Genomic DNA, 16,595 nt, shown 5'->3' with positions numbered 1-16,595 from the left:
TGAAACGGTTAACCTGGAAGTAAACGACCTGATGTCAGCAGTAAATCAGAACAGGAGGTTATAATAGGAGACCCTCCCGTCATCACCGCCCGTCAGTGGATCCTGGAGGGTCTGTGTGTGAGCAGGTCAGTGAGAACTCGGATTTACATGGTTGTTCTGGTGTTTATTGCTTCAACTACTTCTCCATCATCCTGTGTCTAACAGCAATGTAGAGTAGTCCTGTCCGATGGATTCAAGATTTAGGTTTTGTTGAAAAACCCATATGGAATGCTCGACCCCAAGAGGTAGTGATGGCAGATACTGTGTCAAACAAGGAGAGGTGATTACTTACTGATGAATGGCATTGAGGGTTATAATTCCGGCCGCGGACAGCCGTCCCTGTTTACAGGCTGTGCTCCCGTTATAAAGTATGGGAGCACCGTCCGTAAAATAAAAAAATGGGACGTGACCTATTTTTTTCAGCAAGTTTCTGCGGTACAGACCCCTTCCCGTAAATATAGGGCAAGTTGTCCGTTGGCCATAGAAACGAATGGGCCTGTAATTACGGGTGATTTTACGGTCGTGTGCATGGGGCCTAATCTAGCAATGAATGACGGGTAAATTATTGAGAGAGGTTGGACTTGTCTTTTTCAACCTATGTAACTGGTTTATGTGAATGGGGCATGTGTGAATCTATATACGTATGTGAATTCCTCCCCATTGAAAGATCTCTGCTTGCTGCTATTAAATGGAAATCTTCTAATTTTATAGACCTACTGAGGGTTTGTTACAATGACATCCATTCTAGACAATCCGCAAATATATTCGGCTCTGATGACATCTGCGTCGGGTCTTTCCGCCAGAAAAGCAGAACGAGGGAAAATCTGGAGTTTCCGTTCAGCACCGGACTGGGATCCTTTGGGCCCACCAGAGGGGATGATTCTGAGGCCCACCCACCATCTCTACAGAATACGTGCACAGGCGCTTGTTCTCATTGAACACATAGAACATCTCGTCTCATACTGCCACGTTCCTTCCAAATAAAGTTCTTCTGCTAGACCTTTTGTAACGCCTGATTGGGTCAGTCTGGACCCACCGGAGGATCCTCTGGTACTCTGGTGGGCCAGTCCGACCCTGGTTCCGTTGCACCATGGGCACCACCGGCAGCTGACGGAACCATTGACTTTAATGGGTTACATTGGGGTGCTCGTGGTTTTACCGGAAACCATATTGTTTCCAGTAATCGCTGCTGGATCTGCAATGGATGCTAGTAATGGAGCCTCCAACGCAGGTGTGAACAGCGCCTTAGCAGCATAAATCCATCCCCTGACTTACTAGTTTGCTACAATGTATCAGTGCAAGTGGAATGTATCGGCTATGTAGCTCTGAGTATTCTCTAGACAATTGCAGTTTTGTGATATTGTGCGTGTGTGATGGTTTTCAGTCCCTAAGGCCTGATTCACACGAACGCTGTATACGTCCGTGTGCTGTCCGTAAAAAAAAAACTAGATCGCACAAGGACCTATGCACACGGAACTGCAGTGCATGAAAAACTGTTTTTTGCGAATGGAAAACTGACACGTTTGTGTGAATCTGGCTTAAGGCTGGGTTCACACGAGCATGTTACGTCCATAATGGACGGAACTTATTTCGGCCGCAAGTCCCGGACTGAACTCAGTGCAGGGAGCCGGGCTCCTAGCATCATAGTTATGTACGACGCTAGGAGTCCCTGCCTTGCTGCAGGACAACTGTCCCGTACTGTAATCATGTTTTCAGTACGGGACAGTAGTTCCACGCAGAGGCAGGGACTCCTAGCGTCGTACATCACTATGATGCTAGGAGCCCGGCTCCCTGCACTGTGTTCGGTCCGGGACTTGCGGCCGAAATACGTTCCGTCCATTACGGACGTAACATGCTCGTGTGAATCCAGCCTAACTGTTCATGAAATGCTCTCGTTCACTGACAGCAAGTTGAGATCTTGAAAATGGTGAGGAATTACAATGTTTGGAATGCCATGAAGTATATAATTGCAGTAATATACTTGAATTACTACTTTATCCGCGGTGTTTTAATTTTAGATTTTGTGCTCCGCCTTAGAAGGCTGTAGATTATTTTAACGGGCTATACAAATTCCTAAACTATTGGATGCCGGATTAAAGGAATGGCAGAAAACAAAAATATTCTTACAGCTAAACTTCTCTCTTCTGGAGTACCTTGATTTTGTAGACTGAAACGGTTGAGTGCATAATACTACAGTCTGGTCATTTCAGCCGCGTCTGATCAAAAAAAGTGAATCCACTAACCTTTCCGACCGAATATGGATTTAATGAGAATAGATTTTCCCGTCGCTTTCAGGATATTACCTGTAATCAGGCGGCAGGGACTGTGTTCTTAAGATGATTGCTCTAAAGTTAGACCGGTTTTCTAATGTTGTTTGCAGTATTGCGGGTAGATTTGGGGTCAATGCTTTGAAAGGTTTGGGATTGGGGCTGAAAAAAATAACATTTATATGAAAGGTTTATTTCCTAGTTTTTTCTATTAAAGTTTCTTTATTTCTTCTGAAAAATCCCAGTTATGAGTGAAATGCGTGGTGAGGACTATTTGTTTGCATTCATTGGTCATTTGGGTCTGGATCACTGCCAGGCTTGTGCCCAGTTAGATTAGAACATTTACTCTTTAAAGGGTTGGTCCAGGCTGGGGGCTTTTTTTTTGGTATACTGATGACCTGTACACTGGATAGGTCATCCGTATATGATTGGTGGAGGTCTGACAACCGGACCCTGCACCAATCAGGCACCAGATGTTATGCGGAGCTGGAAGCAGAAGGCTCTGTATACTGTATAGTGGCCGTGCTGGGTTACTGCAGCTCTGCTCCTATTCAGTTGAATGGGAGCCTTCTTCTTCCGGCACCGACCCTGCGTTGCTTCTGGAGGCGGTTGGAACGGCTGATCAGTGCCGGTCTGGTCATCGGACCCGCACCAATTATGTACTGATGACCTATCCTGTGTGTAGGTCATCCGTATAAAAAACAGCTCCCAGCCTGGACAACCCCTTTAAAAAGTAAATGCTTCACTAAACTTTTGACGTGCCAGAAGTTTTGATTGGTGGAGGTCCGAGTGTCGTGACTCCCACCGATCACTAAAACGGGCAGAAGCGCTCACCCCTATGCATCTTCGACTATGATCGGCAATCTTAGTATGCCTGAAGACGCGCTCACTTAGAGCGCCTCTTTAGCCTGCTGACGCGCTTATAGACTTTCACTTGTTCCTGAAGACAGGAAGTTCAGATGGCTGTTGATTTAATTGGGAACTGTGTAATGTTTCATTTGTTCTGTGGTGGCGCTGTAGGGAATTTGCTAGTTTCTCCCACCGATTACAGCTGATTGCTGTGATCAACTTCTTGTCAGGGCACCTTTCCAAATGCTAGGTTTACATCCGGTATGGATGTTCTGCTCCATCGAGCGTGTGCCCCAGACTTGTGCAACTATAGGCCCATACAGTTACATATGTCTGCCATTGATGCGCATAAAAAATATACCACCGTGTTTTTGTTTTGCATACAGTTGTGTGGAGAAGTCTTGTCAATTGCGCTTTTCAATATACCTACCAAAGGTATGCCAAAAAGGACGCTCTGAAAGTCTGGACAATGATCTATGGGCGCTTTAGATGTATACATCAGAATTTACTGGCATATTCGCCAAACATAGAGACAGAATGTGACACAAACCTAGCAAAAAAAGATGGTCCACATCAGACAATTCCTTTAAGTACTCTCAAACACAGAGGACTTGGGTGCAAGTAGTAACTTCGGATTAGTGGCTCCTAAAAACTGATCAGTTACAGAAATTCTTTACGTAATTGTCGTCTATCCGTCAAACTAGTTTATGCTGGAGAGAGTGGGCGGGTCTGTGACAACCTTCCATATCACGTCAAGAAGGGAGGAAAGGCCACCATTAAAATTAGGATAGTTGTTACTGCAGTACGGGGTGTTGCTCTTTTCAGTCTGAAATCTGTCGTTCGTGTGGAGTTATCTTAAAGGGAACCTGTCATGTTCAAAATGCAGTACCATCTCCAGGCAGCAAGTGTTCGAGCAGGTGAAGCAGACTAGATTGATATAGTTTTGTGGGAATACATTCAGGATAACTAGTTATTTATTCTTTTAATCCTCTTCTCATTCTGGGCTTAGGAGTCCAGTGGGCGGTCCTACTCAGTGATTGACAGTTATCTTTGTATATTCATACAGAAAAGTCTGTCAATCACAGAGTAGGACCGCCCACTGGACACCTAAGCCCAGAATGAGAAGTTTAAATGAATAAATTACAAGTTATATAGTTTTGTGGGAAAAGATTCAGTGTATCAATGTAGTCTGCTCCACCTGCTCTATAAAGTGCCGCTTGCAGATTGTACTGTATTTTTAACGTGACCGGTTCCCTTTTAAGGATACAGTGTATGTAGATGGAAGCCGTTTTAGCTTCCTGCCCCCCCCCCCCCACATATTCTCCTTGACTACCTTGGATTATTAAAGCATGACCAGTAATGATGCCCGGTCAAGCTGCACATCTCCAGATGTTTGATGCCTTAAACCATTGAATTATGACGTGTGGAGTTTATCAAGAATCCGCCCTTCTCTCGTGTATATAGCACTGGTTGTATTTACATTGGAGAAATTGTGTATATGTGTGTGTGTATGTATATAATATATATATATATATATATATATATATATATATATATATATATATAGTAATTATAACTCCCCAATATAAAATACATCAAGGCGCCCGCTAACCAGTTCCCTTTATAGCTAGATTTGCCTCCAATTTTTTATGGAGGTAGTTTTTTTTAATCTTATGCATTCATATGGTATGTTCTACGCATGCCGCCTTACGGAGGGATTCTCCTTTTAGGGGAGAATATGGTGCCTCGTGGTGGCACCAGTACCGGCAGTACACAGAGTGCCCAGTTTACGTGGGTCATACCACTTCTTGCAGACAGAGCAGTTCTACCGGTGCTGTGGAGAATATAAACTCGTGATTTTGTAAATGCGTTTTCTCTAGTTTATACGGAGCCTTGCGTGTTCTGATAAAGGGCTTTTCCCATCAGAGACATTTATCACATGTCCACAGGATATGTCATAAGTGTCAGATAGATGCGGGTCCCACCTCTAGGACCTGCAGCTATCTCTAGAATGGGGCCCCCTAAACCTCTGTGCTCCGGCTGACTCGTGTGATTTCCGACCATGAAGAAGGAAACGGTGTAACTCGCTGAGCTGTTTCCGGAACCATCATTCAGTTCTATGGGATTACGTAAAGAGCTCAGCGAGCTACGCCGTTTCCTTCTTCATGGTCGGAAATCACACGAGTCACCCGGAGCACAGAGGTTTAGGGGGCCCCATTCTAGAGATAGGTGCTAGAGGTGGGACCCGCATCTATCTGACATTTGACATATCCTGGATATTTAATAAATATCTCTGATGTAAAAACCCCTTTTAAGAACTCTGCCTGGTGCATAGCGGGAATTTACACTGTAATGACACTGCTTGCTTTGTGATGTGGCATCTTACTAAATGACAAGTCTGTATGCCAGAGCTGGGCCCGGTGCCAGTTCTAGGTGACCTGAATAGCCCTGGTATTTAAGTCCCATCTAGTAGATACAGTGAATAACAAATTTTGCTCCAGCTATTTAACCCTTTAATAGGAGACTCTGTTTTTCATACATTTTTGGTTCAGGGCACAAAGTGGGAAGCTTCCTGTGCCCAGCGGTCTCCCCTTTCTGACCCATGGCAACTGCTACATGATTGTAGGGGCACTGCTACAGCAGGCATTATTGCAGTACTCTTCGGGCATTACTGTGTGGGTGGCACTGCTGATTGGCCTGCACTACGGAGTAGTTTCTACAAGGTGGTATTAGTGTAGGCACTCTGTACCCATAGTGGGAGATCAGTCTGTTAGCAACATCACTGGGCCAGTGAGCCTAGCCCCAATGCTGTACTTTGAGGATATGTTCAAAAATAATTGGCATTGGCAGGGTATTCAGTGGGGAGGCTTGAACAAGAAAAAAAAAATACTATGGCAGGTCTAAAATGAGCTGGGTAAAACTGATATTGCGTTATGCCTAGTTCAGGGCCTGAGGGGGCGGAGCATGACACAAGGATTCATAGAACACCAGAGAGTACTTGCACCGCCCCCTATCGGTGTATCAATTTAAAGGGTTTGTCCAAGACTAGAAAAACATGGCTGCTTTCTTTCAGAAATAGTGCCACACCTGTCCATGGGTTGTCTGGTACAGCAGCTCACCTCCATCGAAGTGAATGGGGCTGAGCTGCAATACCACACGCAACCAGTGGACATGTATGGTGCTTTTTATTTTAAAAAAAATCTTAGACAAGCCCTTTAAGCTGGCAGCATCTATGTGTAAATATGCTACAAGGGGGCCATATTATAGCAGAGTTTAACTGGCATAAAGCTGTATGTCCTATGGCCGCAACATCCAGATACCCCTGTGGTTGTACACAACTGGTCTCCATAGCACATTGGTGATCCACGTGTCTATTACCACTGTACAGGGGTTGTCTGAAATTAGAAACAGCGCCCCTTTCAGGCCTATTTTTGGTATTGCAGCTCAGCGCATTCTAGTCTACGGGGCTGAGCTGCGGATCTTTCTAAAAGGGTTTGTAGGAGATTGGACAGATAAAACCTTCTTTACAGTCCAGTCGGCTGCAAATGTTTCTGCAGAGCCCAATAATGTTTTATATTCCAAGACTCTCTTACGTGACCTGAACGTAACATCAACCGCAGGCAGTGCTGGGAAGTCTCGTACACGCGGTGATCCAGGGATCTGTGGGTGACGGCTATTGACTTGTAAAGGCTTTTAATGTATTGTCAATCTATAAATATGGAGAATGGATTTCCTTTTAGCATCCACTTTAATGTCTAAAAAAGGACATTGGAAGCTTTTAATAATGGACTCCAGTTCATTTATATTGTCACATGTTCCCATTATCGTTATATTATGCTCTTCATTCTATCCCCGCTAATTTATTATTTCATGTTTTCTAATGTGCGGTGAGGGGCGCTCCCCCAGAAGGCCAGAAAGCAAACAAACATACCATGCCTTACCCGGATGATTCGATTATAATGCTGCTCTATGCTTTGTCATTATACTCTGGATTTCAGTGCAGTAGCTTAAAGAGGTTGTACGAGAATCGACTATTTTCATCTATCCACAGGATATAAGAGAAGTGTGTGATTGCTGGAGCCCCCACCGATCACGAGAACAGAGGTCCTGAGCCCCTTGTAGCTCTGCAGCATGCACCCGCCACTCCATTCAATGTGTATGGGACTAAAGGAAACAGCCAAGCACTGTACTTGGCTGTTTGTCATTCCCTTAGGGTTCCCACAAAGATTTTGGTGTGGAAACCGCATCTGAATCCGCGCCAAAAAGCTTCCCAAATCACCCCCATTTCCTTACCCGGGATGGCTTTGGGCCTGCTCTTGCTTTCAATGGTTTACACCTCTGACCTCCCATTGAAATCAATGGGAGGGGAAAAAAATGGTGCTCATTTGGAGTATTTTTGGGGGTCTTTTTTGCCCATGGTTTTCACATTAGATTCAACAGCTTTGTGCATAAAGACAAAAAAAAAGCGCACAAACAATACTGCCATTTCCTGAAGGAATTTTGAGTGAGGAGGAACAGGGGATTTGGGACCTCCATTTTGATGATCGGTGGGGTTCCCACCAGTGAGGGCCCTCAGCGATCAGACAATAATCACCTGTCTTGTAGATAGGTAAAAAATTGCAGTTTCTGGAAATACCCCTTTAAGGCTTTGTTCACATCTGCGTCAAGGCTCCGTTCAGAGGTTCCGTTGGACCTTTACGTCAGGGGAACCCATGAACGGAACCCTGACTGAAACAAACGGAAACCATAGGTTTATTTCAATGGTGACTGATCCGGTGCAAATGGTTTACATTTGTCACATTTGTGCAAGGGTTCTGTCATTTTCACGGAATGAACAGCGCAGTCGACTACGGTATTGATACCGTCAAAACTATGGAACTCTTAAACAACGGTGACAAATGGAAACCATTTGCACCGGATCAGTCACCATTGAAATCAATGGTGGTGCAAACGGATACCTATGGTTTCCGTTTTTGTCAGGGTTCCATTAATGAATTCCCCTGACGGAAAGGTCCGATGGAACGGAGTCCTGGCGCAGATGTGAACGAAGCTTAACCTGTACGGGTGCTGGGTCACTGGTAATGGTGATAACAAATTGTAAAAAGGAGAATTAACTGTAAGGCTGGGTTCACATACCCTATTTACGGACGTAATTTGGGCGTTTTAGCCTCGAATTGCGTCCGAAAATACGGCTCCAAAGTTCTGTGCCGACGGTCATTTTTTTTTACGCGCCGCTGTCAAAAGACGGGGTGTAAAAAGACGCCCGCGTCGAAGTGTATGTCACTTCTTGAGACTTAATTGGAGCCGTTTTCCATTGACTCCATGGAAAAACCGCTCCAATTACGTCCGTAATGAACGCTGCGAAAAACGCCTGCACATGCCATTACATCTGAAATGCTGGAGCGGTTTTCTCCTGAAAACAGCTCCGTAATTTCAGCCGTAACGGACGCGCACGTGTGAACCCTAGCATCATAGTTATGTACGACGCTAGGAGTCCCTGCCTCGCTGCCGGACAACTGTCCCGTACTGTAATCATGTTCTCAGTACAGGACAGTAGTTCCACGGAGAGGCAGGGACTCCTAGCGTCGTACATAAGTATGATGCTAGGAGCCCGGCTCCCTGCACTGTGTTCGGTCCGGGACTTGCGGCCGAAATACGTTCCGTCCTTTAGGGACGTTAATGTGGTCGTGTGAACCCAGCCTAAGCCTTCTACTTGCAGATCTCCCCTTTCCAGTTATGTGGGTTGTACACGGTTTAGAGTCTTTAGACATACAGTGAAACATCTTTGAGACGACCACCCCAGATTTCAATAAAAATTTGTCTTTATTTTTTTTTTCACCGACTTTTGGACACTCGCAGAAAAAAAAAGCGCCACGCCCTTTCTTGCTGCGGTTTCCGCCCCCGACCTCCCATTGAAATCAATAGAAGGCAGAAAAAAAACTTGTGGAGCTCGTTTCTTTGCGTTCCTTGCATTAGCTTCAATGGCCGTGGGCGAAAAACGCGGCAAAATAACATGTAAAAATACGTAGAGGCAGTTAAAATCTGCCTCAAAATTCCTGAAGGAATTCTGAGACAGATTTTTGCTGCCTGCAAAAAACTCAGTGTGAACAGGGCCTAGGCTAGGCATACAAGGAAACCAACCCATCTCTGCAGGATGTAAGGTCAACACATTATAGCTTATATGCCCTTAGTCTTGCCACTGCGTCAGACCTGGAAACGTATATTACAGCATGTGAGACAACCTGACACCCCTGCTCTGTGGATGCAGCAGCATCGCCCGGTGCAGGAATGGGGTTGTTGCCCAACTGCAAAATGTCGCTAATTTAATGTTCGGAAATCCGGCACTGCTGCTTCACCGCACCACAGTAATGGACTGCAAATGGCACTTTGCATGGTATGTTTGTGTTCATCTTCAATTCATCCCCCATTTGAAAAGCTTCTTCTGTGAAGTCTGCAGGGATTGAAGTGATCTGATTCTGGCAGATTAAGATCAAACACAGTACGGTTTGTCTAATGACTTAATAATTGAGGCCAAATGGAAATCTTATGTACAAATAAAATGTGATAAAATCTCATAATCGCACTAACACAACTTTCTATTCATCATGAAGGGTTTCCAGTGATATGCTATTAAATACGCGCGCGCCCACCGAAAAAAAAAAAAAAAGTGAAGAATCGTTGAGCTTTGATCTGAGAAATGCCATAAGGACACGATCTGGGAACAAAGCCACAATCGGGAGTCTAAAATAATAAAAGCGAGAGTTTAACGAGGATATGACAGAGGAGCTGCGTGCGGATAGGAAGCCTTGAAAAGCCTGACAATTTAATTCAAGTGCTTATAGAAATGGGACAATTATGTAAATTAATTTTTATGGTTGCGTTTTTGCAAAACAAGCTTTGTAATCACTCTAGAAAGTACGGAGTCCTGAGAATGGGAAAAAAACTTTATAAGGCATTTACATTGGGTCTATAGGATTGTATCTCTGTTCTTGATACGTTAATACGTACACTTTGGGCCTCTCGCACATGCCTAAATTACATCTTCATATAAGCTTCGAGTTGTATGGAGACGTTACAGTACCTATAGAAGTCTATGGACTCATACTGTACCGTCATCTACCTCCGTTTCAGTTTTTCTTTTTTGTTGGACTTCTACGGAGTATAGCGTCTCCCTTTTTTTCCAAATTACATAAAGGTTTTCTACCATATTTGGCTATACAATGAAATCTGAGATGACCACCCCAAATTGCAATGAAAATGGGTCTTCTAGAGGGATGGTCCTGTCACAGAAGAGGGTCAATACACAGGATATAAGGGAATTGAGGCTACACGGTTTCTTAAGTGTATCTCTGTTTTTTGGGGTTTGTTTTCGACATGTCATAGAGACACATCCTTCTCAAGGTCCATGATCTGAGATCAGGAGAATGGAGAGACCGTGGTGTGATGTCCCTGGTGTAAAGCGGGAAAGATACAGGAAAGACACAGGACGCTCCTCTAAGGTGATAACGTAAGTTAAAAAACAAATGGCACAAACATAAGTGAAAGAGGGGATGTTTGATGATACTCACCACCTTTGGTTGTGCAAGATGGTCTGCACAACACTAACTTTAAGCATGTGGAGACCATAGATTGGTAGTCTGCTGGCCTTCGGAGTGGGCACCGGTAGCTGAAGGGTCAGCATGGTCTGATGTGAGAGGCAATTAAAAGACGTGTACTTAAATACAGCATGTATCTCTATAGGAAGTTATAGAAGCTACGCGTTTCGACCTAGTACTTAGGTCTTCACCAGGATTTTTTCGACTATATTTGGCCTGGTGTAAAGAAATGTTCAATCCCATAGACTTGGGCATGACTCTAACGTTTCTGTCTATGGTTGTATTCTCACGTGCCGAGAGGCACCAATAGTGTGCCACGCATAAAAAAAAACTGGGCATTTTATCATGGTTTTGCAAAGCATTTTTTGGGTTGCGCAACTTGTACAGGTGAAACAAGTTAAAATGACGAAGTCATTGGCTCCATGACTAGTGAATAGCTAGTGACTCCATGACTACACAAATAGCACACTCTGGGGCTATCCGGAGGGCAACTATTTCCATGCAGTTTGACACACTTGTTTTTTGGGTTTTTCTTGAGCCAATCCAGTAGTGGATATAGAAGGAAGGAAATGTATAGCAAGGAGATGCATCAGTATTTTCTTTATAGTGTCCACTTCTGTGTTTAGCTCAAAAAACGGAGCCAAAAACTGCATCAAAGCTGTGTGTGTGATCCTGACCTAAGGCAAAAAATCTAATTGCCAATCTCCCATTGTTTCCAACTAGAAATGGCAAAGGGAAGATGCTTCGCAGCGACCTGAGCAGGGTATCCGCATCTATTGCTTGTAATTTACTGTGTGGCACTAGAGATTCACTCTATTACTGAACGTAATACTTCATAATGTGGTATATGTATAAGTAGTATGGGGGCACCATATGAATGCCTACGGCTCCAGTGTACATAGCAATAGAGATTTTGTGTGTCATTATAAAGGCTCTACTTGTATACAAAATATTCACAGCAAGTTTGCCTTTTTTCCCAAAAACTTTGCTTTATTTATCTGCTTCTTCCTTGGCGTTCCATGATGGACCCCATGACTAGGGGACCCCTCTGCAGATAATAACTTTGCATTCCCTGTAGTTACACCACAGATGGCATATAGGTTTTACCTCCACAATAGATTTGCTCTAGTCTGTGCACAGATAGAAGAAAATGTTTCTTTAACCGCAATCCTCAATGGTTTCAGGGCTTTGGACCAAAAACGTAATAATACGTTACGGGTCAAGTATTTTAAAAGGATTAGAAAGAATGAAGTGAATATTCTACAAGATGAAAAGCGACTCTCCCGGCATTGCTTGGCATCCACCTGGCTGGCTACTTAACCGTATCAAGCGTCATCAACCTCGGGGACCGGATTCATTTTATTCCATCTAATAGAATGTAATTGGATTACGGAAACCCTATTGGTGTATAATGTGTGACTGGACCAGTGAAGCTTGATAATATGGTCATCCTTCTGCTGAAATGACCATTCAATTAAATGGATAGAAAATTAAAACATTACGTTAGCAGTTAAAGGTGTGCAAACAAAGCATTATGGGAAGTCCGAACAGGACAGCCTCAGTGATTGGCACTTATTATATAAAATTTGCATTGGTGCTGTGATGGATATTAACCTACAAATGCACTGAACCTCTCGCGGGTCACCCCTATGAAACTGTATTATAGTCTGGATAGTTTGCAATTTGTGATTTCCACCAACATCAGCGTTGTCCATCCATAGAGGTGGCCTCTATAGCACCGGCCCGTTTTGTAATTGTCCAGCCTAAATAGGTGTGAGGCCAAGATAGGGCTATGGCCTGCGTATTGCCAAAATGGGTGTACATCTACGGTTCAGTTTATCCTGTCCACGGTGTATTTTTGTTGGTAATTATGCAAAATCCTCGAGTTTTTAAAAATGTGAAGTAATTTGGATTCTTGGAGCACTGCGAGACAAAGGAGCGGCTGTCAAATGGAGCCGCTCCTTTTAATATGAGGGAATGGAACAACCGTCAGGTGATAACTTCCCTTTCCCATCACAGGGAACAAACAGGGCGACTATCAGGCGGCAACAGTGGAATATCACACCAACCACAGTCCGCTATGTGAAATCCGCTCCTCATCACAAGAAATGGAGCAGCTGTCAGGTGGCAGCCACTGGCAGCAGTCAGCACCACTTAGTAAGCTATGTAGTTCCCTCCCATACAAAGTTGGGAAACTAGAATTACATCGAAATAAAATACAGTAGATCCTTTGCATAGTAGTGACATTTCAGGTTTCCTAATGTAGCAATGGTTTGTAACATGTAAGATATAGAAAGCTACAGAGTACGGCCTCATTCAGGTGGACATATTGTACGTGTATTTAAATGTCCGTATTGCGGTTGTAATACCTGGACCGCCATAGATCTACTGCACTTACAGCACCATAGATCCCTACTGGTTGCTAGGGATAAATTGCCTAACAACCATAGCCTTTTAGATGAGGTTTTCAGGCAGCGCATCCCTAGCAACCAGTCGGTCTCTGTTTACTCAGGTCTTCATATCAATGTTAATTGGCACAGAGTTGAGGGCAGGAAAATGGCAAGGGGCTTGGCAGTTCTGTAATCATGTGGTGTTTTTTGTTTTCTTTTTTTTTTTCCTTTTGTAAAGATAACATTTTTAGTTGAGTGTCTTTTGTTGTTGCATGCAGCCTTTGGCTCTGTTCACATGGCACAAGTTGGACGTGTTTTTCAGCGTGTTTTAAATTCCCATAGTGAGTGGGAGTCCTAATTATGCGTCAAAAACGCCTGTATTTTAAAAAGCGCTTTACAAAAACACTAGCGTTTTTCACCCATTTACATGTCCTAGTTTTTGAGCGCCGTATGAACGAGGCCTTATAGTAAAGCATGTAACCTTATACCACTGTGTTCCCAGGACAATGACACAAGACATGACCGCTGACGATCTGGATTCTTTTAAGGAAGTTTCTAAGAATACCGAAGACAGGAAGAAAAAGAAACCTGCGCAAGAGTCAGAGGGGAAGGTGTCCAAAAAGAAAGCGGATGAAGAGCGAAAGGAAAAGAAACAAAAAAATGGGAACGGTGAAACCAAGAAGGACACGGGCAGCAAAGAGGAGAACAAGAAAGGCAAGGAAAGAAAAAGCCAGGTAGGTAGACTCCCAATTCTTAGAGGATCCAGACGTTAAATCGTATTCTGGGAAACCAGAAAAAATGGCGAATGGTTCCAACAAACGCAATGGGCCCTTCTGCCCTGTGTGGCAAATGGGGCCCCCTCTATCTATGCCACTGAGGATACATCTCTACCGCCATGTAGATTTGCAATGCTCCGTTACAGTTTTATCAATAAAACATTGATCGCCATCACACGATGCTTTCTTCGTCACTGATCTCTGTGTTTATTCTTAACTCATAATTTCTGGTTTCTAGACCAAGAAGAAATCTGAATCCCAAAAGGAAGACCGTCTCTCCAGGTAATGTGATATCCACGTCTAGCTGCTCCGAGACTCTGATGTCAAATCTGCGCCAGCCCCGGCCATCACGTAGTTTATAGTACTGCTTATGTGGCCGTGGGGGCTACAAGGTCTGCATCCCCAATGCTAGCTCACTGTCATAAAGGGGTTGCAGTTGATAAGAGAAATATGGCTGCTTTCCTCAGAAACTGATATACGGACCTGACAACTGCACCACACCTGTCTATATGTTGTCCTATTACAGCTTATCCCCATTCACTTTAAAGGAGTATTCCAGACCCTAAAAATTGATGGCCTATAATAGCGGAAAGGTCCGGGTCGGACTCCCGGGACCCCCGCCGATCAGCTGTTTTGAAGGGGGTGCAGCGCTCGTACGAAAGCTGCTTCCCCTTCATTTCTTCTTGCGCACTGTAAATCGGCGACATACATTTAGCGGCAATTACCAGTATTGCAGCCCTCTCCTATTCACTTCAATGGGAGAAAAGGCTGCAATACCTGTGAATCGCCGCTAAATATGTGTTGACTATTCAGTGAGCAAGTTGAAATGATGGTGAAGCAGCACTCATACAAGCGCTGCACCCCCTTCAAAACAGCTGATCGTCAGAGGTCCCGGGAGTCAGACCCTAACCGATCAGCTATTGATGGCCTATCCTGAAGATAGGCCATCAATTTTTAGGGACTGGAAAACCCCTTTAATGGCGCTAAGCTGCAATACCACACAACCTGTGGCACGGTGTGGCGCTGTTTTTGGAAGAAAGCAGCCATGTTTTTCTAATCCACTACAACCCTTTTAATTTTTTTTTTTTTTTTGCCCCTATAGAGAATTTTTATATAAGGTTGTAGAAAAAGTGAAACTGTCAATCTGGCCAACAGTGTGTTGGAGCTAGTGAATTGCATATGAAGGCTACTGGCAATTTTTTAGTTATCTATAAAATACAATACACACAGAATAGCCAGTATGTATTTTTAAGGAAGGACATGTCTTTTTCGCATTATCTTAAAGGGATTGTCCAGTTTCCCCAAAGCAATTGGCTGATTGCAGGAGCTCTGATAGGGGTGAAAATGAGAACTTCCCCATTGCACGGTGGGTGCCCATTGCAAATGAATGGGCAACCATTTAATACATGGTCATGCCAAGTCTACCAGTGGCTGACAATGGGGTTGACTCTTAAAAGGGTACCCCCTCTATGATGCATACAGGCCCTATTAAATCAGATTCCTGGTGCCCACTGTTACCTCCCCAGTGGCTCCATTCAGAAGATGCACCACCAGTTTCCATTTCCTCTAAACTAATGCCTGTCGGGGCAGCCCTCCATGATGGCTTTGTCATAATCCACCGCGTCCCGCATACACACAATGCAGAGCATTTATAATGGAAGCAATGATGCCATGCCAAGTCCGTTGTACAGTTGATACAACTGGCACCCAACCGGTTATGGTCATGGTGTCCCTCGCTTTGATGGACTTCCTCTTGGCAAATCTGTCAGAATTTACAAGCCTCTGACGCAACAGTCAGTGACCTGATCCTATACATTAAATACACATTAACATGACAGACATTGTGCTATAATTTGTATTGTATTTTAGTTCCTTTGCTGTGAAAACGGAGCCGGAAGACTTTGTGTCTGTAAAGAAGCCAGAAAAACGGGGGACGAAAAGAGCAAGACTGGAAGAGGATAACGAAGACGCTGCAATAAAGTACGTTTTTAATCTAACATTTCATCCATGCAGAAGATAAATTTCCTGTCTTTATATAAATGTGGCATTTTTCCAAATCACTGCTTGCTGACAGTGAATGGTAACCACTTTGTTTACACCCAGAGGCTAGAAATCAATATCAATTTGTGGGTGAAGTGTTTCCTCGATGATATAGGCAAACCCTCTACGATGTGAGAACCCCATTAAACAGCCCCCTATATCTCCGCTTCGTAGATCCAGGAAACACCAGTAGTAAAAAAAATAAAAAATTAATAAATCCAAAAACTTGACTAAAAAACCTCGACTAGTCTCAATGTATTTTGAAACATTTAATATTCTGCCATTGTAATAACCTGGATAAATGAAAAATTATAACGACCGTGCCTATAATCAGTCCTTCATTACGGGCATTGCCAGCCTCGGACAGCCACCCGCATTTGCGGGCCGTTCTCCCATATAAAGTAGGGGATCACGGTCTGCAAAAAGCAAAAAATTGGACACGTCCTGTCTAAAGCGGTTCCTTTCTACGGCACGGACACCTTCCCATAAATATACGAGGAGGTGTCCATGGGCCATAGAAATGAATAGGTCCGTAATTACGGATGAGTTCTATGGTCGTCTGCATGGGGCCTTAGATGTAGTATTCCAGTATGTGCGTTAAAATAAAATCTGAGGTTCATCTGCAACCAGGAGTGCTGA

At 43.9% G+C, this 16,595-nt stretch overlaps 1 protein-coding gene across 3 annotated transcripts in view; it reads left to right on the top strand.

Moving 5' to 3' along the window:
• LOC142661166 (DNA topoisomerase 1-like) overlaps positions 1–16,595 on the top strand; it is a 90,643-nt gene that overhangs the window by 11,923 nt on the left and 62,125 nt on the right. For 2 of the 3 annotated variants that reach the window (XM_075838467.1, XM_075838466.1), the window contains 3 exons: positions 13,643–13,874; positions 14,155–14,198; positions 15,786–15,896. In XM_075838467.1, the coding sequence (XP_075694582.1) occupies positions 13,647–13,874; positions 14,155–14,198; positions 15,786–15,896 (383 nt within the window). In that variant the 5' untranslated portion in view covers positions 13,643–13,646. Of the gene's footprint in view, positions 1–13,642; positions 13,875–14,154; positions 14,199–15,617; positions 15,710–15,785; positions 15,897–16,595 lie in introns of those variants that run through there. The other variant, XM_075838468.1, reaches the window with a different exon arrangement.

This window comes from Rhinoderma darwinii, chromosome 9, assembly GCF_050947455.1.
Source record: "Rhinoderma darwinii isolate aRhiDar2 chromosome 9, aRhiDar2.hap1, whole genome shotgun sequence".
Lineage (NCBI taxonomy): Eukaryota > Metazoa > Chordata > Amphibia > Anura > Rhinodermatidae > Rhinoderma > Rhinoderma darwinii.
The sequence above is the reverse complement of the archived record's forward strand: the minus strand, read 5'-3'. Positions and strand labels throughout refer to the sequence as shown.